The 23,354-nt window shown below is 32.1% G+C and overlaps 1 protein-coding gene across 1 annotated transcript in view; it reads left to right on the forward strand.

The window, feature by feature from the left end:
• The first annotated feature begins 1,007 nt into the window (after nucleotides 1-1,007).
• LOC148599628 (dipeptidyl peptidase 4-like) overlaps nucleotides 1,008-23,354 on the forward strand; it is a 162,224-nt gene continuing 139,877 nt past the window's right edge. Inside the window, exon 1 of the mRNA XM_088559853.1 lies at nucleotides 1,008-1,115. Coding sequence (XP_088415979.1) covers nucleotides 1,023-1,115 — 93 coding nt within the window. The 5' untranslated portion in view covers nucleotides 1,008-1,022. The remainder of the gene's footprint in view (nucleotides 1,116-23,354) is intronic.

Consider the following 23,354-nt stretch of genomic DNA (forward strand, 5'->3'; position numbering starts at 1 on the left):
ACGGAATATTCAAAACAAAAGCAAAAGGTTTTTTAATGATAAAAAATGACGAAGAGAGTTAACATGTCGAAATACACACGCAAATGTAATTTCCAGTGATCGTCTTCACTTATCAACAGCATTTAATAAATAATTATACATTCTCCTTCAAGAGACCGACATAGTATTCTGGCAACCAGTTCGATAAAAGACAATGAGGAGACATATCATGTTTAATGCCTTCGTTTTTTTTCCCCTTTTTTGTCTTGTCTAACCCGGACTTGACTATTCACTGAGCACCTGGTACTTTGTATGTATTGTTTTCTTGTTTTTATGTTCTTTTTTTTGTGTTTCTATTTTCCATGTCTGGTTTTTGTCCCTGAATTACATTTATTTGATTTCCTCTAGAATCTTGGTTTCCTTGATTACTCTTTCTATTAAAATCCTACCTTAACCCTGCTCGACTAGCCTGTTCCAGACAATATTAAACATTTATCAGATCAGCATGACAATTAATCTTGCACAGTCCATCTGAATATTCCACGTACTTACTGGTATCAATACAGTTTTTCTATTGGAGCTGATGGTATGGTATTATTTATCTTCAGTAGACAGTAATTACAAGATAAACTGCACATAAAAGTTCCATTTGAGAATGTACAAAAATATCATCACGAAACCACGACTGACATGACCTGTTTTATGATACGGGCTAATAAGTCACGATCTATCAGCTCTTCTTTTGTATTGCAGAGATGACGGACGAATTATTTGGTATTATTACAATCAAATATAATCCAAAAACATGACACAAAAACCGTTATAGTATGGCCTAACATGGAACTCGATAATGGGATCAAGTTTACCTATATTACAATTGATGAAATACTACTAACCTTCCCTGTAATATAGGCATCATTGATTCCATTCAATTCTCAATAGGACAACTGTCAGTATGATCTCTACAAATAGGTGGTGAGTGAATGAGTGTGCTTTGTTTATAATTGCGATTGTGTGGTATTTAACTGGATTTTGATAAAAAAATGAATTCAGGTGGCGTCACTAGTGGTGGCGGGAACAGTTGGCGCGCACCTTCAGAAGAGGTGTTAGCTGTTGGACAAAACAAGAAAAATAAGGTAAGTTCTTTGTTTGTACACAATAATTGGACATGCATAATCGTTGTTTCCAAATACTATTTATATTCTGGAATAAATAACAAACAACATGTGGCCACAGGGGCGTAGCTAGGCCTGTTTTATTTGTATGCAAAATTACGGCGAAGGGTCGTAGGGGGGTCGCTCAAGGTCCCCCGTGAGTCATTGTATAAAACCTTTATTTCACCTTTAAAATGTGTGTTTTTAATATTGTTACTTTTTCCGAAAGTACGCAACGGCGTATTTGCGTATAGGCAACTACGCCCCTGGGCCATATGTAAAATAGAGGATGTTCATAGTAATCATTATATTCATTGCGAATCAATATTTGCTTTGATGTGAACAAAATGTAATACCAACATATACACTAAAATGATAAAAAAAAGAACACGACTTGCCTTCCCAATGACCAAAAATAGACGGGGAAAAACCTAATAATATAGAAAAGGGTCATAAAGTCGACATACCTTGAGTCCGATAGTTAAAAAGGAACATACCTTTGTATTACACTAATTTATAAAAAAATCTTTTTTTTTTAAACATAAAACGACCTAGATTACATTTTGTTGAATTCATTTTCCTATGATCATATACGAAATATGAAAAAAAAATATATTAAGTTGTTTTAAATGAGCATGCATTCACTAAAAAAGACGTGTTTGTTAGATTATGCAATCGATTCCCATCAGACCCATATGGGTTGTCTTAATTAAATTCTAAATACCTAAATATAAAACTTTTAGCCCTAAGTGGCCTTAAAGGAACAGACCAAGGAACTTATCAAACCTGTATGTACATAAGGTGTACAGTTACTTCAGATCACCATTGACATAGTCTACCTTAAGGTATAATATTTTAAGTACATTATACTTAGTATCTTGCAAACGCCTTAAGATTAATTAAATATTCACAGTGGTAAATACTTTCTGATGGCAGTTTCTTGTGCACTTGTATATAGTCGCAGTGGCACATAATTACTAATATTAGTATGTTGTACACATATATTGAACAGTGGCACATTGTTTACAACAGTCAGTTTCATGCGCACTTATAAATAAATGCAGTGACTCCTAGTTGTGCACATATTTGTGACACGTTTAGGTAAATATTTAAGGTGTCTAAGACTGGATTAACCTATATGGAGTTTCTATTTCCAATCTTGAAAATGAGATATTTCTTTCGCATAAGTTGTTCTTCTTTCATTTCACCTTACTTTCAACGAACAGTGTTTGCCTTCCATACAGATGTACCCGGTTCATGCTCCCAGTTTTTAGTGGCACCCTGGTTGCTTAATTATTTTTGTCTTTGTATGTTTCGGTTTCCTCTCATAGGAATATGTTCTTTTGATTTCCGCTCGAATCTTGATTACCTTGAATACTCTTACATCATTCCACTCATTTTCAGGCTTTGTTCTGCTGGTTTCGGTATGTAATTTATTTTTGTTCGTTGTCGTTTTGGTAAAATCGGCTATGCTTTGGTAACAGATTACTCTTCCTCCAAACTTTCAGTTTTACTACTTCGACCATATATGAAGGGCTATGTGATTTAACAATACCACATTAAGTATTCATATAGGATATTAGCACAAAATTGGACAGATTTCTGGAATATTCAATTTAAGTCAAATACAATTCTACTGTACTGTAATTTATTATCAAAGCTTTGAACGTCATTTCAATGCCCATCATTCTTCCTGTCAAGATTACGTAACTCACTTTCTGTAATTAGAAAAAGCAGCGGTTTATTTGGCATTTTGTGTATTGTGTCATTGGGAATTTTGACGCTAATCAGCTAAGTGTGATGAACAGACTGAAGTGTCTTCTAGTTCTGTCAAATTGTATGAGAGAAAATATTACTCAATCAGAATTACCAAATATAGAAAGTACAACAATGGTTTTATATTGTTTCCTGCAATCAAAGTAAATCGCCAACGAACATCAAATTAAATCAAATTAAATCAAATTAACAAAAGCATTAATTTAAGTCTATGTAATGGTTCAGGGTTCAATCACTGACTAAGATCTGCTTACTTCGTGAGTCAAATAATTAAATCAAGGGTAACCACAGTTAAACAGATCGAGGGTTTTATTTTATAAGGCATTCGATATATGTACAGGTACATGTATATGACCTTGAATGACCTACCAGATCTAGTCGATGAAGTATCCGAATACGTTGGTATTGCAAATTGTATGCACGTGTTTAGCAAAACGTATTATTTTATGACATTCTGATATCAAACCCAGAGCATCTTTATTTTTTCCTGATTCCTAACATTGTATATAGTCAATTAACACTTCAAAACAGTGGCTTATTTCATACTGTAATCAAGATTTTTGTTTATGAAGCTAGTATATGTTCTGGATTACATTATTTTGTTTCCTTTGATTACTTTTACTTATTGTCTTCTTTTTGGCAAACAATATTTAATGCATTGCACAAAGAAGCATTTATAAGAACCGATTGACCGGCAGTACATTATTTGGTTGATACTAAATCTTAGACGAAAACGTGTGCCTCAATGCTTAGTGTTATCATGTACGTATGTAAGTCAGAATTGCAAAGATTTGCTCTATTATCGCCCTACTTTAAAATGTAAGCGGGTATGGAATTCGGAGTATAAATATAATTTGTGACGTACCTTAGCTAACTGTAATTATAAATGATAAATATGCGAAAAAAAGAGAGGCCGACATTTTCTGGCTCATAGCATTCGTCATGGGCAAATACTACTACATAAGAATTTTACACCTGTAGGAGTACAAGATAGAGAAATCTCAGACAATCGGGAGTAAATTGTAATCGTTCTCTATCGAGGCTCCACCAAATATAATACCCAAGGGTGTCTGGTTTTTCCAAATTAGCGTTTGTTTGATTGTTTTCCAATAAGTTGACCTTCATGTAACCGCTGATTGTGACGTACCAAGCCATTACTACGTCACGACAAGGTGTAAAATTTAAGTCACTTCAAATCTGCATGAACAAGCTGTAAAAAAAAAATACCGGTTATTCACGATAAAATCATTGGAATATGCAGGGTATGATCGTTCATTAAGTCTTTATTCAATTGTGCCACTTTTTTTACTGGAAAGCGCACATGTTCTGTCTTAAGCAGTAGTTTAGATAGGGAAATCATGCACAACTAAAAAAAGGAATTTCCTTGTCTCTTTAGTCAGAAAGGTTTTTCCTTGGTCTTTTTTGGCAGTTTGTTTCTTCTGGTCACTGTGCCATTTGTAGCCAATTTATTTTTAAACCCAGTTTCCTATCTTTTTTTCTAGTTATCCTTGGTATAGTTATGAAGATGTATGCTTTCAAGTTTTACATTTTACTGCATTTCAAAATGAAAATCAAAGACTGCAAAATCTTGTTCCAAATAACAATAGCTCATTTTCAGAATCTTCATATTCTTAATCCGAACTTCGGTGGAGCATATTTTATAAAATACGCGGTCGACTGAGCAAAGTGTGGACACAGTTCTAATTTGACGGATCCAAACAATTGAATAATCGCTGTAAAGGATATACGATCATCTACCATACATCAATGGTGTGCACGTTTTGTTCAAATTGTTTAGTGAAAAATATTAAAAACGGGCAAACGGGGAAATGACATGTGTCAGACCTAAAATCCTATCCCAACGACATGGAACCCATACTAAATCTGCATACATAATTTCATATGATATGTAGTACCTGCGAAAATATTATAAAAATCTTCGTCATTTTACTATGTTGAAAATAAGTTGGCAAACGATAGATGTAAGTAGACATGCCGGACGTTGCCTTATGACCGGGGATTTTGGCATGACTGTCATTCTATGTTGGTTTGTTATCGTTGATTAAGTCTCTCTTTTTTTTTTTTTTTTTTTTTTTTGCTATTTATTGGGGAGGGGGTAGAGGATGAGGTTGGTAACGAATCTCCTTTTAATTTTCTGCTCCATCCAATAAAAAGGATGGAAAATAAAGTCGTTAATTTAAATAATTCAATATTTTTTCTCAAAACAATTGGTAGGGGTTTACATATGAAAAGAGAGAAGGTTTACTTCGACAGATACTAAATGTGGCCTTGTCTTTGGATGCAGGTGTTTTAACACATGAAAGGGGGAAGGTTTACCCCGGATTTGAGGTGCATGTGTTTTTATTACACATAAAAAGGGAAAAGTTTACCCTGAATTCACTATCAAGTATTTTTATAACACGTAAAAGGGGGAAACTTTACCTGCGGACTTCGGCTGCAAGTGTTTTTACACATTAAAAAAGGAAAGGTTTACTTCCACACATTCTAAATGTGTGAAAATGTCATTTCCTGTTTGTTTGTCATTTATGATATAGTCGGTTTTTTTTGGGGGGGGGGAGGGGTGGGGTGGGAGAGAGTAATCAAGGGAACCAAGGTTATAGAAGTAATCAAAAGAATGTAATCCAGGGAGGGGGGAGGAGGAACACCTTTAATTTTCTAAAAATTTTGCTCACCCAGTTAAAAGGTGCAAAATAAATTATTAAATTACTCAAAACAATAGGTAGGGAGTTTACCAGTCATGCCAGTGTACACATAAAAAGGGGGATGTTTACAAAAAGAAGGGGAAGGTTTATTTCAACACGTTCTACGCTTTAACTTGTCTGGACAGTTTTGCACCCCCCCCCCCGAAAAATGGCGGATGTCGTTTAAGTAAGCAAACTAATTAACTTACAATACTCGTGTAACACATGTATATATGATCCGGACAGTACGTCGACTGAGCATGTGCGAAAGCGTATTACAACAGACAGTCTTCGAATTGGGATATTTTTCCAAAAATTCGCGTTTCCCGTAGAAAAAAAAATGATTCTTTCAAAGACAAATTTAGGTAGTACAAAAAACTATATTTATCCCTCATATCACAAAAATATTCGACCTTGTATGGTTTCAGAGGAGTTGCGGCTCAAAGAAATCGGTCTCTTCCTTTAGTAGTATAGTATTCGACGGGTTTTCAGGTATTCAAGAAAAGTGTTTCATACTTTTAGTGATTGATATCATCAATAAATATACAGTTAATACACATTGGTTGCTGAAAAAGAGCGATTGCAGTATAAATTCTATTTCATTCATTCACAATATGAATAGACATATTTAATACTCTATCAAAACTTACAAAAACATCTGTGACGGTCAGATTTAGTTCGTCAATATTGTGCTGCGAATAACCTCTGTAGCAAATCGTATTAATAATAAATAACTAACAAGCCTTATTCCGATACTAACAAATCAATGTTAAGGTTAGTTATGTTATCTAATGTAAAATTTATTTATCAGGTGCGTTTGTTTAAATTTTCTGAATGAATTAGCTTCTTTAATTCTTGTACCAAGCTCCACGCAGCGGCAGAGGTTCGCTCCTCTCTTTCTAACCTCTGCAGACATGTCTTTCGAAATTCTCGGATATTATTCAGATCAAATGTTGTTTGACAATCGGATAAAATCGCGTAAAGTCATTGACTTTTTCCCAACTGTGCAAGTCTTGCATTTTGAGTGAAGGCTGGCTGCAGCGTCTAAAGTGAATTTCGAACGTGAGACGCTATTCGGAGCTCGATTTTTTACTTGTTGTTTGTTTTCCTTTAGTATTTGTCTATTTGGTTTTGTTTTAAAATTGTATTCAGTTTGAACGTATATTATGATCGATATTCTTGTTGATATTGCACTTGACAAAGGAAAATAAACAAACAATGGAAACGTTTGAAACTTTAAATTCATAACGAAATAGTCTAAAATATTGAAAAAAAAGATTTATTATTTTCAGGACACTTCAATGTCATTCGGAAGAGTAATTAAGGTAATCAAGATTCTGGTGAAAATTAAAAGAACGCAATCCAGGAAAAAAGGCCAGACAGGAGAAACAGACACAAATAACAAATAACATTATAACCAAAATAATATGTACAAAGAAACAAAAGTAACTGAGCAACTCGGACTCCCCGGAAGACTGGGAAAACTTTAGATGGACCAGGTGCACCTTTGAGGAAAACATCGTCTGCTTTCATAGAAATACCCGCCGAGTTTTTCTCAGAAAAAGGTCAAGCTTGGAATATGACACGTTGAACAAAGTGGTAATCATGGTGCAGATTAATACACCGCAACGATCCACAGTTTCACGATGACGACCATAAACATCATGTAGTATTGACTTCAATCTTGTTGCCACATATATGTAATGCTTTTCCAGAAGCCAAATTATACGAAAAGTCTAACGCGGTATAAAAAGTCTCCATAGTTATGCCAAGCTCTAGTATAAAGATTGACGATATTGATCCAATAGATTTGGAACATTTCTTGCAAAATTCGTCAATGTATCTAACATTAAGGAGAGTATTTCAAGCAGTTTGAGAAAAAAATATGTGTGTATGTATTATTTTGATTCCATATGTTGTTCGTTTCAAATCTTAACAGTTAAATGGAGCGTATGTTATTCCACTTGATTAATCTTTGACAATCGCTTTATCAGCAACTTTATACAAGCAGTGAGTAGTGTATATTATTTTCATAAGGTGGTAACAACAGTAAAGCGAATTATTCAAATCTTTAATCTGTAATCCAACAATAAATTCAAAAATGAAGATATGACGAGATGAATATTACATAAAATGTTTCCGCTGTATCTAAGGGTGTTCGCTGGAATATTTTAGAATAACAAGGATTTCAAAGGGTTGTGAAACAGAAAGATCTTCCATACAAAATTATAAGACAAAAATAGATTATCAGTGAGCTTGTCTTTAGATGTAAGCATTTAAAGTTTAGGCCGGAAAAGAGTTTCTCTAAATTTTCCTCAGGTTTTTTCTTAGTAAGTTTTATCGATTAAAGTACTGCAAAAATAACAAAGATTTCATAAAAAAAACTTCGAAAATGACAGTCGAATGTGTGTTTAACGAAATTATGAAAGGAAAAGTGGGGTTTCCTGGGCTTAAACATATCAATGATATAAATTGGATAAAACCAGAGGATTAAAAAATAGCTTAAACTGACAAGCGAAAATCCTTGAGCTAGGTCATGCTATTCACTACAATATTGTCTTAATCAAATACAAATCACACTACCGTTGTTTCAGAATGTTGACATTTCACGGTGATACATTTCTTTTTCTTTGAAAGCAAGTCAGCTTTTATTAGATAATTTATTTTACATGATTAATTGCTATTTCATATCAAATTCAAGATAAAATTCCGGCGCTTTTTAATAATAGTTTTTATTGTCTCAATGTTTATGATGATTTTTTATAAAATATCTTACTTCAATTTGCCTATTTGTATTTATTTCACGCCATTTCCTAAGTATTTACTTTATTAACAAAATGATACCGTGTTAAATGAGGCTGGTCGTGAATCGTTTAATGACGGGACTTCTTTATGACTAGTGTCGGGGAATTGCATTATTGTTGCTGATTTATTACCGGATTATATATTCTCGCAATATGACGGGTGCCACTTGCGGAGCAGGAACCGCTTATCCTTCAGGAGCTCCGATTTACATTTTATGTTGCTAGCATTTTACTTTTTTGTGTGCAGTCCTGGTCTCGATTTCATAAAAAGTCGTAAGTGTAAAGTTGGTCGTAAGTAATGACGTCATTAACTAAAATTACATTGTGACGTCATGATTTACGATCAATTTCACACTTACGACTTTTTTTTGTGAAACCGATGCCTGTTTCCTTATCTTCAGTTTTCAGTACGAAATTTCAGTTCGTTACATTGTATATGTAGATGTTTTCCTTGAATAGATGTTTGCAAAGTGCCCAATGTTATGTACAATCTATATAATTTTTATCTCAAATACAAACCAAATGAAAAAATAACTCTGGTTATATGATCACTAACTGTTTCTAAACAAGAAATAAAATTGAAATCAGAGGGTTTTTTGACATGCATAAATCACCTGCTGTCTGATTTTGATAGAGCTGGTTACTTATTAGAGAATGCCACGTTTACAAACAATCATGAATCGTAAAGTTTCTTTATGAGTATTTTTGTATCTGTCTTAGGTATTGAATGATTCTTCATTTATAAGTACATGAAGTAATAACTTTAGACTTCGCTTTCACTACGTTTTACTATGATTTTAAATTCATTGAAGTTATATGTGTGTTTGACATTCGCTCTGAACTGCAATCCTTTCATAATCCTCGAACAGAGAGCATGGACTTCATTACAGTAAATTAAGCTTTTTTCTCATTTCATTAAAATCTACACAGTACTATACAAATATGATGCAATATCAGTAAAGTTAACATGTATGTACTAGATAATATAAAAAAAATGTGCGCACAAACTAATTAAAATATGCGCACGAAATGTATAATGTGGTTTTTTTTTTTGGTGTACTGCTAACAAATGAAAGAACAAGGTTTTGTCAGAATGGATTTGTGCAAAAAATTATCCATTTACTGAAGTACATGGAGAGGTCATCATCATGGCTATATTATCCTATCTTAGTTATGAATACACATCAAAGTTCAGTCTAAAAATCGAAATTTGAAGGAAACAAAATCCTGTCATAAATCAACCAGATTTGAAGATGCATAAATTATCTTGATCCTGCATTGCTAAATTGAACAAGTGTAATCATTGTCATCTATCAGGAAAAAAAGACAAAACAAAAAAACAAAATAAAACAAAAACACAAATAAAAACAAAGCAAAAACAAAGCAAAAACAAAATAAAACAATAAAAACAATGCCATGAATGCGTCTAATATGACGCAATTAGTACACAAAGAAAGTTGATCTGGGAAAATTAAGTAGAAAGGTAAGTTACAATTGATGAGAAAGTTAAGTGCTCAAGTCTATCCAGCAACTCCTCTTACTCGGGATGAATTTATTTGAATGGGACATTCCCTGCTTATTGCAGATCATTTGAGGTGTTTTCCTAAAGGTTATCAGTGGTCGTACCTGGACTCTTCATGCTCCAGTTTCCTTTCATTGTTAAAATTCTATATTACTTTAGAAACAGTTAAGTCGATATTATTGAACTGTGAAATGGCATCGTGATGTCTTCCCCTAGCGGTTAAAAGAATATAAAGCAAAATGTGTCATGTTCTGTCAAGTGAACCGATTCTACGCATATGTGATTAAAGTAACCACTGTCTATGATTAAAAAAAATAAAATATTAATATGTCTAAAAATTGACAGTAAAAGGAAATGCGTTAGTTTTATTAAACTTGTGTTTGAGATATGATGGACGATGATTTAGTAACTGTATCGTTGTATACTCCTCAGGTAAGCCAAACACATACGTTTTCTTTCCAGAAAACAGAAGCCAATGTCGTATCTTCAAAATCGCTTTTTTAGTTTACATGTACACATCAATCAATAATTTCATAAAAACAGTATTTTTAGCAGTATAGCTGTTCAATAGGTTTGTACAACGAAATTTATTTAAGAATTGGCTATAATAAAAATTTTGTCTGTTGAAAAATAACATAAATTTTCCATGTGCATATTGTTTATTGAACGAAATTACTTTTAAACATAATTTTATATTTAAACATGAGAAAAGTAGCTCTGAATATAACTGAATAGGGGCGTGCCATTATTTTTTTATCCATTGAGATATTACAAAATCATTTTAACCAATCAGATTACAGTGCTTATCTCAAATTAATTTATAATTACTTGATATCTAATTCTAAAGCTTTTTTTTCAAAGTTGTTTAATTTTCTATTTATTATTATTTTTTGTGTATATAAAGTATATATATACATATTTAGACTTAAAGATAACGTTTTTAACCACACGGCCAGCTAGGCTATATAAAATATAGCTTTCGCCGGGTCATTCCTCCTCGTAGGATTAATCTAGGCCGACTGGTCTAGAGCGCTGGATTTTGTGCAGGCGGTGTTGCCATAGATGTCACAGCGGTACGAGTTCGAGTCCCGCGGAGGGAACGACCAAACAATTTGCATCGCAAATTTGACAGTTCTTACATCGTTGGGAATTTTTCAGAACCTTCTATACGTTTACATATCTCCCCTTTATCATTTTGACCCGATGGAGCAGTGTATTGAATAGAGTCGTCACATTCTGAGACGTTTGTATAATATTGATTTGTTGTGACATGCATCATTAATTTGATCCTCTATCCTACATAATAACATCTAAATGAACTGTCCCGTACTACCATACATCATGTACTAAGTTACAGCCCTAGATTAATCCTACGAGGAGGAATGATCCGGCTAGCGAAAGCTATATTTTATATGGCCGAGTGGTCTAAGGCGCTGGACTTTGTGCAGGCAGTGTTGGCACAGATGTCACAGCGGTACGAGTTCGAGTCCCGCGGAGGGAACGCCCAAAAATTTGCATCGCAAATTTGACAGTTGTAACATCGTTGGGAATTTTTCAGACCTTTCTATACTTTTACATATTTTCCATGTATTAATTTGATCCGATGGAGCAGTGTAGTGAATAGACTTTTTTGTGTGTGTGTGTGTGTGTGTGTGTGTGTGTGTATATATAATATATATATATATATATATACTTATTTACTTATCAATCTCAAACTTCGGAATTGTTCGATACAAATCTTTAAGATTTACGTATAACTTGTACATTTCATAAGTAATTTAATTACCAAGAACAGCAATTATCTTAGCAGATGTTTGACGTGTTAAAGTTGATTTACAGTTTTATTTATATAGAAAACAAATATAGTACATGCATCTTAGTACATCTGACATTAAGGGGGTAACCTAGGGTTAGGGAAAAAACTCCGAATAATCATCGGAACATTTTTATTCAGCATTTTGCATCAATCTCATATAAGTATCAAAGTTACTCTGATTGATTTCATACTGTTTCAAATGAAAGATTAATAGGCTTTGAAGAAATGAAATAAAATACAAACATATCACTGATTTCAAGAGTTATGTCCCTTACCCTATGTCAAAGAGGTATTTTAAATTATACTTTTATCTTAGTAGATGTGACATTACGCAAATAACCATTTGAAAAAAAAAAAAGATTTTTTTTCAAAACACGTATGCATCTTTCCTTACTTTAAATAAACTTAAGATCGTTTATTTAAAGTAAAGAAATTTCCAATTAATTTAGACAATGCCTACACAGACAAAATTATTTCACATGATTTTCACAAGATTTTGACATGGTTTTCACTTGAGTTGAGCAAATAAATTACGTAACAGAGTTCACGTGGAATTCGGGTGAATGGAGCCATCACGTGAAATTCACACGGAATATTCACACGAAATTTGTGTTTAGTGAATTTCACATGAAAATCATGTGAATGTCATGTGAATTTCACTTGAATTTCACGTGAAGCTCTAAATTCCTTCACCTATGTCTAATAATGCATTTTTTTTTGTTATTTGATTTTTGTTGTTTGTTCTGTTTTTTTATTTTGTTTTGTTTTTTGTTTGTCTAATTCAGGTAGTGATAAATATCTTCAATTTATTATGCATACGCATATATTTTTAGCCTTTTATGGCTATTCACCGTAAAAACTAATACCCAACACTATTAAGCCATTGGCATCAAGGAAACTGATGTTTCTACAGCGAAATCTGATCCGGAAAATCCAATCTATTTTGTTGTCATCGCCGTCATTGATCCGGTCATTATCTATTACGTAATTGTTGTTTATCGAGTATCCTGTTGCAAATGTAGATATCTCTGGTATAAAATTAGGTTTTATCGTCCTGTCTGGTGAGAAAAAATGGAATGTGTTAGTCTGTAAAATAGGCTTAATTCTCTCTGACAGTAATGTAGGCACGCTTATAATCTATTCCCTGAGCTGGAAATATTAATATAAGCGGTAGACAATGACCCGCTGCGATGAAAAGTAAATTTCTATGGAACAGAAATAGACATTAATAAGGATAAATAAATTCCTAACAAGGTTGTCATTGTCTTAAATGCATGTATCTCTCAAACGTGCTGGTATTTGGCGTTCAATGGCAATGTAAAATAAAACAAAAATAAGAATAATACATTTTTAAAATCTTTTTAAAGTTGAAGCTATTTTTTAAAATGTATAATAAACAGTCTAGGATCGCCTCTGGTGTCTCATGTACATATGTCCTTCGAGTGTTCTAGATTATTGGTTCGATCTCCGGCTGAGTCAAACCAAAGACTTCAATATTAAGTCACTGTTCCATCGCCAAGCTCGCGGCATATTAAATGTTTTACAACTGATCGGTTCACTTTCATCATAACTTGTCAAATTTGGGTTCAAAGAGCAAAGAGATCTAGACAAGTGCGCTGAATCAAACATTCTACTTTGCATGAACAATTTTATATAGAACGTAAAAGAAACGTTTATCAATCAATCTGTCAACCTATTTATAAACATTTCGGCATCATGTATATCTCAAAGGTACTTATACTCAAACGATTTGGTTTAAATAAAGAAAATTTTCCTTATCAGATTGTCGTGTCGTATTTGCGAAGCTTTAAAATAAATAAATGGGAAATATAAAAATGAAACATTTTTTATTAGAACCAATAATTACAAAGAATGCTAAATTAATGTTGGAAAGTTAGAAATAAATGCATCTATATAGGTTTTGGTTTAAATACAGAAGATTTTCCTTATCAGATTGTCGTGTCGTATCTGCAGTAAGGAGAAAGTAATGTATTTGACATTTGTAAAATGCACTTGCGTGTCGTTACAGAGGTTTTAAACTTAATTCTAATATTTCCTCCAATCTAATTAACTGACTTGGTGAAACATAACTTTTATTATTATATCATTTATTTTATTGATGTTAATGCAGTAATTCTCGCAATTCAGAAACTAATGCTTTACAAAATTCAACATTGGATACACTTTAACAACAACGAAAATGAAATACTCACAATATGTTCGTTCGAAAAATCTGCAAATAAAAGTAGCTGCGAAGAAAGCGCTCATAATGTTAAAAGAAATGCATTATTAATGGGCGAAAGTCTCATAAAATATAGAACATCTTCATGAAAACTTTACTAAGCATGTACCTTTTCTATTGCGTCATGCAGAAAAAAAGTGAAAATAAAATATTACTGGTAAAGCAGAAAGAAATATTTGAAGTTTTACAAAAAAATGTCATTTTTTCAAGTTTAAAACTCTGGAATCTTTGAGCGACCTCGACCACTCATTTATGGGAAGCTTCAAATGAAAAGAGATTTGTAGGCATTGTTTCAGTTTAGCATCTCTATAAGGATTCGTCTATTTACAAAATTTACAAATCAGATGTTAGTAAAATGATTATTTTTTGCAATAATACACGCATTCATATCAAAGTTAATATTGAGCGTCCAAAGCCTGATAAGGACCGATCTGAATGAATACTCTGAAATCTATGACTGTTGTCACGAAATTTTAAGTACTGAAAAAGAAATTTAGGGAACGAGAATTAAAATTCTAATCAAAAAAATATAATCCAATTATAACGACTAGAAAGGGTAAGCAGGCACACACAATAAAGAACATGAAATTACTGATATAACATGTACAAAGAAACAAAGATAAGAAATCACTTAATGCTTAGAACATGGAACAAACATGTTTGTACCTCCAGCTTTTTATTTGTTAAATGATGATGGGCTACTTGTACAGGCCCTCCAGTAACTACAGTTCAAATTATCGGATGTTTTTAAGAAAATCAAAGGACGTTTACCCTACCGTTACACCTAGTCAATGCTTCCATTTTAACTACAGTCTGGGTTCATGTTTATATTTGTATATTGTACGTGTTATCTAAGTTATTTCGTGATTTTTTTCTGCTATGGTTGTTTTTGTTTTTTGTTTTGTTTTGTTTTGTTTTGGTTTGTTTTGTTTTTTTGTTTGTTGTTTTTTTTTTTGCTGTCTGTTCTTATCTTTGAAATAAATTCTTTTGATTTTTACCTCTAAAATCTTGGTTTCTTTATTTACCGTTCTGCACCCGTAAAGTCAGGTATGAATCCAAAAATAAAAATGCTTGAACAGCTGATCTAGATCAGAATTTGATTTCCCAAAATTTAAAATAATGTTTGGTAAAATATGATAAAAAAAACAACTTTTCCTTATGTTTTACCTGTTTTTGTTCGTGTCTGTGTGTGTGGGGGGGAGGATGTTTTTATATATGCATGTATATTCTTATATCAATACAAATATTGATTTGATATATTTCGAAACAAACAAACAAAACAGAAATTATTATCATGATATGGATCTTATGGTTTGCGATAAATTAGAGAAAGTTTGTTTTTTTTATCAGTATATAATCATCGTGTTGATATGTTACAATTTCTGCACACAATTAACCTTTACCCGTACCAATAAATAGACAAATGGAAATAATAACTGCAAAATATCAACGTGTATTCTTAAACTTCAAATAAAATATTCAATGGACGGTAAAGCCACGTGGACGTTACTTACTTGCTAAGCACATTTCAAATGATTCTCAATCAAATGAAGTATCATTATTTTGTTCTTAATTGGTCAATCCTCCTCTATTCATTCCAGAAAGAATGTTGTAGTGTAACCAACCATTAGTGGGAGGAATACTTTTGAAGATATATTGATCTACCTTTATCACAAAAACCAATGGAGCCACAGAATCCTATTATTTCGTTCAATATAATTGCGACTTTGTAGATCTAATTAGTACTGAAGCATTGAGATCAAAGCGTGTGCATGCAATGCAGTGAAATGCTATTAATGTATATTATATAAATTTGCTTTCATTTGGTTTTAAGACGGATCGTTGAAATTCAGACAGTGTTTCAATAGTAAGACGATACTAATATTTCTGCATTCACTGATGAAAAGCATTTTTAGCAACATGTATGCAGCCAGTTCACCGTCATAAATTCCTTAACGCATAAGTAGCTTAAATATGTTTATAATCATTTAACAAATTAAAAAGTTGACTGGCTTCAAGGCCTTCTCTCACCATATCTGACGCAGGTAGACACGAACCAAAATTACGGCATTTGTTTAAGAATTAATTGTACTTCATAACAGTATATTCTATTTGCTATGATAATTTCTTACAAGGGCTGTCTAAAAATACTAATCTTTTTCATATTGACGGAACGCAAGTTTTTATAGCAAGTTTTTTTAGGGAAAGGAAGAATTGAAATTTAAACCTGTAATACTTCGGTAAGTAGATAAATGGTTTGAAATAAATTATCAAAATGTCTCTTAGTTTTTACCGCAGCTACAATAATACGTGATAAGCCAAATATTTGAAGTCAATTGCAGTGCATTGCTCAAATTGGACAGTAAGCTAGTCTGCCGAGTCAGAGAGTTACTTCCCTTTGCTAAATTAAAAAAAAAACCGAAGACAGAAATATGAAAAAAGTCTATTGTATGTATATGAAGCGTATTAAATTGTTTATATTAAGTAAACTGGGAAATGCATGTTTATGAACAAAGTATTAAAGTTCATCAACTTGGTGTAAGATTTATCTCTCAATTAAAAACAAGTTTATTTTTCGAGATACATTGTACATTAGTTTGGTACTGTGGCGTAATTATTGCAGAATTTGTTTAAGTAATCAGAATTCAAACTAAAGTTCATTAGAAATTAAACTATTGGTTATTTTTGTTTCTTTTTTTGTGTTTAAGTTTGTTTTTGTTTGTTTGTTTGTTTGTTTGTTTGTTTTTGTTTTTGTTTTTGTTTTTGTTTTTGTTTTTTTGTTTTTTTTTGTAGGTTTAATACGGCATAACCTAGTTTATGGGACAGTTAATACTTCTTATCAACTATCTCACATAACCTTTAAAAATATAAACAATCTTAATATAACACTGAAATATTGACTGTGGTTAACCAATTTTCGTGGTATCAGTAGGTTGTTAGTAGCCAATGTAATACATTTATACAATCAAAAGAAGAATGTCCATTGAAAACAAAAACTAGCACGCCTTAAGGAAATTAATTCAACCCAACGAAATGACAAACTTTTAACAAAAAACTGAAAATGTATACGTAAAAACACTGTATTATTACCTTCACATGTATACTTGCCTTTTCTATTTCTATATAACTCTATAGTTCTAATATAATTGTGTTTTGAATTTTAAATTAAGTTGTTTCCATATATTGCATGACCGATGAAACGGTAACTTTCTGCCTCCCTTTTCACAAAAAATCGTAAGAGTAAACTTAGTCGTAAGTAGTGACGTCACAATACTTAACTCTATTATGACATCATAACTTACGACTAATTTTACAGTTAAGATTTTTTGTGAAAAGGACCGCAGGTACCTTAACATTGTAAAATACACAAGTCCTTATTTAGTAGTTGGTTAATCGAAAAATTAAACAACGGACATTTATGTAATTAATGAATCTGTCCATAAATGGCTATCTTAAGGTATAATTGAAGGGTGCGTTATAAAAATGTCTACGTAACAGACTTAGCACGACACAATTTCCTTACTAGATTTTATTCTAGATATTCAAGTAAACACGCCTTTACGAGTTTCATGAAATATTTTAATGATTAAAATATCGGTTAAAGAGGACTTTAAACAACAAACAATGGGTTTACGTGAATTATGTTTATGTGATAAAAATAAAACTTGAGAGAATACTTAAATTGTGAGAATCATTTTGTGGTGAAAAGAAACGAAATAGTATTTTATGTGTAACATTTGGAAAAATTGGATACCAGGTTTAAATGAAAGTAGGATGTTAACAATTTTGATACTTTGATATTGTAATGATCTAAAGGGATTAAACAATAGAAAAAAAACATACTTAGTGTTCCTAGTTTACATTTTGACCTTTTATTTAATTCTCTTGGCTGACAGATTAACTCCGCTTCTCTAAATCAGGTGATATTGGATATATGAAAGGAACATGATCTTGGATCTCACAGTTAAACAATCTATAGCAAATGTTTTGTAATATTTAAAATGAATATAGTCTACAAAATGTCGACCATTAGGGTTAATACAAAACGATGGAGAGAACCGGACGACCCCGCCTCTCGGCTAAAATTGAAAGTACAAAACATGGTAAGTTGTACATGTACATTGTAGCTGTTATTAAATAAATAGAACATTTTAAAGACAAAATAAACGAGCGCATTTTTTACTAAGGCCTCCCGTTAAGGTTTTAATTGCACCTACCTAACATACGGCTAATTGTAGTGTAGATTGAAAAAAAACATAGAATTTGAGTGGAAGTTAAAGTTTTCTATGGTCACGTGGGATCAAAGACTTGTACAAAAGCTTGTTATTATACTGAAATTGTTAAAATTTGAATTTTCTTTATGCTAAATTATTCCTCTTCTTCATGGAAGGCTAAATCGTAGTTATTAAAAGGGAAAATCTTTCTAAAAACAATATTTAATGATAACTAATTAAAGGCAATGATATCATTGTCGACCCCCTTATAACAGCACAAAAACGTTCTATTGCTCAAAATTTCTTATCAAAATAATAAAACAACCTACTCGGTCTATCTGAACTCTCACAAATCCTTATTAAACGCAATGCAAATTCCTTGAAGGGATTGAGTGAAGATCAATGATGTATATTATGTGTACAAGCCTACAAATATTTGGCAGTCACGGAAGCTATCTTCCGGATTTTATTCGTTTTAATCCCAGTCGCGTTTTATTTATAGTATAAAGATAATATTTGCGTATCATGATTGCGTTTATATCCATGTTAAATGCATACCCCGCCCTCCAAACTCCGACGCAGAACCATAGATTGTCATCATTGTAGTATATGCCAAATTATCACATAGCAAAAACTGACCACAAAGAGTGTTAACATTTTTAATGCTTTCAGGCACAAAATATTTATATAGATTTTAACTTATCAAGACTGATGCATTCAATGATACTCCTTCAAACAATATCAGGTATCACAAAAGTTGTTTCATGACTCATACAAGTAAACAAAAAGTACAATCACAATCGAGTTTTTCATTTAGCAGTAAAAGTATAAAAAAAGAACATAGAACAGTTGCTTAGAACAGATGTGTGTGTTTGGGAATTGTGCAATACATGTAAAACAGCTCTCTGTCTAGTTTTAACAGATAAAAAAGTGTACAAAATATGAACTCAAGAAAAGCTACTTGCTTTGATAAAATTTAGCAAATTGACTATACCTAAAATAATGCACAATTGGTCGTCTTGTCTTGCATTTTTTTGTAAATCACAACCTTCAAAAAGATAGTAAAATTGGATTTGAAAATATTGTTTATCTTTTTGGGGAAACTGATTTGAAAGAAAAAATAATCAAATGTTCTTGTACTATATACGAAAATGCAAGCGTTACTTATTAAATCTATATATAAGTATAGTTATTCTTTCTGAAAATTGTCTTATTCTTATCATATATGCTGAAAATATACAAATTATTTATGCAAACAGACAAATCATTTAATTTCAAAAATAAAAAAAAAGGAATCTTTAGGAAACATGGTTGTTGACATGAATCCGTAGTTGGGGGGATCAAGCTGTATAAAATAAGTTTCTCGTGTTGTCTGAGGCAGTCGCAGCGATTAGTTTCTAAGCTAAAAATTAAATGTACAAAAACTAAGGATGTCTGCGTCAACTTCACAAGGGGATCACACTTACGAAACTCAAGCACTGTAGTATTAGGCGCTATATTTAAAATGCTGCTCTTCATTTGTCTCATTTGACTACAAGCTTTGGCATTGCTTCGTCATTGATATCGTTGGTCAAAAATTAACACTGAAACTTTACACACTCATAGAATTGTTGCAACAAATCTCTAGATTAGACAATCTTTGGTTAGTATCGTATTTCATGTTCTTGAGGAGCTTAGCTGCAATGAAAAATTAATATATTGAGCAAAGCCATCAAAGAGTCGATTAAAAACAAAGCAAATAGACGTGAAGGTTTCTTAGTTTACTACTGACATATGTACAACCAAAGCAAAGAGCGTAACCTATTCAAAACGACTATGATTCTTCTACACTAGTGTAATATTTCCTTTTCATGCCAAAACCTCTGATACCTAGGTACAGCTATGAAAATTCACCACGGGATCTATTGACCTAGCTAGAATGTAAGTTAGTGATAATTGACAGACAGCTCATTCCTTTATTGGCTGTTTTCTACAAGCATATATGCAACATGGGTATAACTTACCTCGGTGTAAGCTGTAAACAAACAAAGAGGTGTGATGATAAATGCGAGCAGATAAATCAACCATTTTCAGTGCATATGGCTCAACAAGTTAAATTGAATGGGCCGCATTCCGTGTTTCAGTCACACATTCTGCTTTAATCTCAGCAGCGTTTTATATTATCATTTTGAAAGACATGGGGTGATGTTAACATTTGATATCTGTAAGTAGATTTCATCTGTAGTCACTACCAAAAACATTTCCACTGGGCAGTAATAAGTAACTGAAAGTGTATTTAAATTGGTCAATCATAAGAATCTAAATCATCAAAAAATGCCAAAGAGAAAGTCGGGTAAAAAATAAAGGAATTTCAAGAATGGGGATTATCGTTTTGCCTCCAACTTCTTGAAGCATTAGAAGTTTTGCTAATCGATGACCAAAGAAAAAGTGAAAAGTAACTGCCCTTAGTCTCTACATTTGCATTCAGTATTCTCAATATTGACTTACTTCTTTGTTGCCAACAAAATAAATTTCCCTCTCCGATTATCCATTGTCGTCTTGCAAGGTTGGCTTTAATCTGTCCTTTGAGGTTAACAGAGACCCTACACCTTTTGCTCTAAATACCCAACGCGCAAACAAAATGCGAAATCCTTTAGCAGACAAATAATATTTGATTCATATACGTATATTTGCCGTGTATATTAGGCATCATAATAGAGACATGTTAAGGTAGTAAGTTATCAGGATCATATGACAAAAAGTAATAAATATAGTATAAGTTCAGAATCATATTATCAAAAGAACTGTTTTATGAAGCAACTAATCTAAGTACTTGTACATATTATGAGAGCAACATGACAAAACATACATGCCTTTTATGTAAAATAAAGGTCAGTTACTTGATTCATGTGATATCATCTGCAATATATGGAACATCCATGTGATTAACAATGATTGTATTAAAATCAATAGAATTACATAACATTTGATTTGTATCATCAATGTGTTCCTCATTTTGTTTATGTCATCAAAAATTGATCAAATTTCACCTGTTGATTGCCATACAATTATAGTGTTTCCGACCATCAGAATGAATGTTGCAGGCAGATTTATTTTTAGTCTTGTGTGAAGTATAATAATCAATTTTCTAGAAAAATTCCAACCCAATTCTGTTAGGAATTTTAGATAATCTGCCTATACAAGCAATTATCTATTTTTTTTTACCAAAAGGATTCCTAATATCATATTTTTACCTCTAAGCTTTGACGATGTTAAGATGCTGTTAATCTTAATACATGTCTACAATCTATTAACATTTGTTTTGAAGGAAGAAAGGACTCCAGTTATATACAATGGTTTTATTTTTGTTTGAAGCAAAGTTGTTAGGAAAGATTTAAACTGATCCACTCATTTAAAGTATATCAAATGCTATATCGAGAAAAATAGAGATGCAGTATCAAATTACAATGTATTGGAATAATCAACAATAAATTTGAATTCAATGTTCCCTCCTCTTTTCAAGTATGACTTTGGGTAACACTTATTGTGCATGAATTACCTACCATGTGGTCTATCACGCACACTTTATAAACTGAACTATAGTAAAGAACAAAACTCGACAATGATTAATTCGTTAAAAAAGTAAAAAAAATGATAAATTCATATATGATGTTATTATGATCCTTTTCTGAAACGTTTCTACTGTTGAATGTCAGTCGTAATCTATATCCCCTAGTACGGGGCATTACATTTACTTCAATAAATTGTTGTATTGACATAAAACAAAAAATCACGTAATTCGTTGTTTTAAACCACAAAGCAATGAATAATTCATTATCATAGTCGTAAAATATCAAATTATAGACATTTTTTTCTCTGGAATCCGTATCTGTATAGACAACACTGCTTATTTTGGCATATCAGTTCAATGAAAGATTAAAGAAGCACGAAATGTGTAGACTTTTTTGGAATTCTTCTCTGAACAGCAACGTTAATCTAAATCAATACCTTAAAGAATAGTTTTCGAATATTACTTTATGATTAATAGTAGGCAGCACATATTCTCAATACTATACATGTTTAATGAAATAGTTTTGTGAAGGATAGTGCTATCAAAACTTTTCTCGACCTTTGCGGCCATTACGTAATTAGGATTTCGATCGATACGTGTATTCAATATCTAAAATAAACTATTGCTTTGGACTGTAACCAATTCTAATAATAGGATTTGGACTTTTGACCGGATTGCGTATAGGCATGTATTTTGACAATGGCATACCTGCCTGTAAATAGACACGCCTGGAAGGAACCGGATGATCCAGCCTCCAAACTAAAAGTAGAGGTAATTATTCTCTATTGGATGTTGTTTATGTCACGTGATTTGTCCACAATAAAACTGATTTTTTTGTAAATGTTTACTGCTTATCAATTGAAAAACTTTTGTGAACTATTTTTGACCATTAATAAACAATTAAAATATTCATATTCCTATGCACTTAAATTCATCCACTTGACAGAAGACTTGAATTTCCCATTCCCATAGCTCGTTAACATTGCGTTCAATTCGAATTCGTTTGTCCAAAGCTAATATATTTGCTATTCACTGTGATCTATCTACATATGGATGATTTCACAAATTGAATTTTAAGGATGTAAATTCTGATTTTATATTCTTATGCAATATTAAAGTGTACCTGTGCTTGCGATGCACATTCTAAAGCAAGACCTTGCTGGTATTCTAAACAGTAGTTTATCATGCAAGAACGACTGGATCAAGCATTTAGTAACAAATGATCTTCTTCTTATGCAATATGCCATGGAAGCGTTTTTTTTAAGACAATACAAAGCAATATGTGTTGTTGTATTATCCGCACTTCGTACAATATCATGGAATTCCTTGGTAGCTCCTACTTGTACCAAATTTAATTTGAAGATAAGAATATTTTGAGATGAATACATTAAGAGTGTATCATTATAGATATATATGAAGCATAATCTTATTCTACACTCCCTTTGAATTTGGAATGTGCTAATGGTGTGTGTTTGTCTGTTTAAATTAGAAACTCAAACCTGAGTAATTCGAATGAAAAATCTTTTGAATCATGTATAAGTTGAATCGCAGGCAGTGTAATAGAAAATGAGTCGTATTTCACTCAATACCACACT

This window comes from Perna viridis, chromosome 13 (genome assembly GCF_037379345.1).
Source record: "Perna viridis isolate PV_CMFRI_1.1 ecotype Kerala chromosome 13, ASM3737934v1, whole genome shotgun sequence".
In the NCBI taxonomy this organism is placed as follows: domain Eukaryota; kingdom Metazoa; phylum Mollusca; class Bivalvia; order Mytilida; family Mytilidae; genus Perna; species Perna viridis.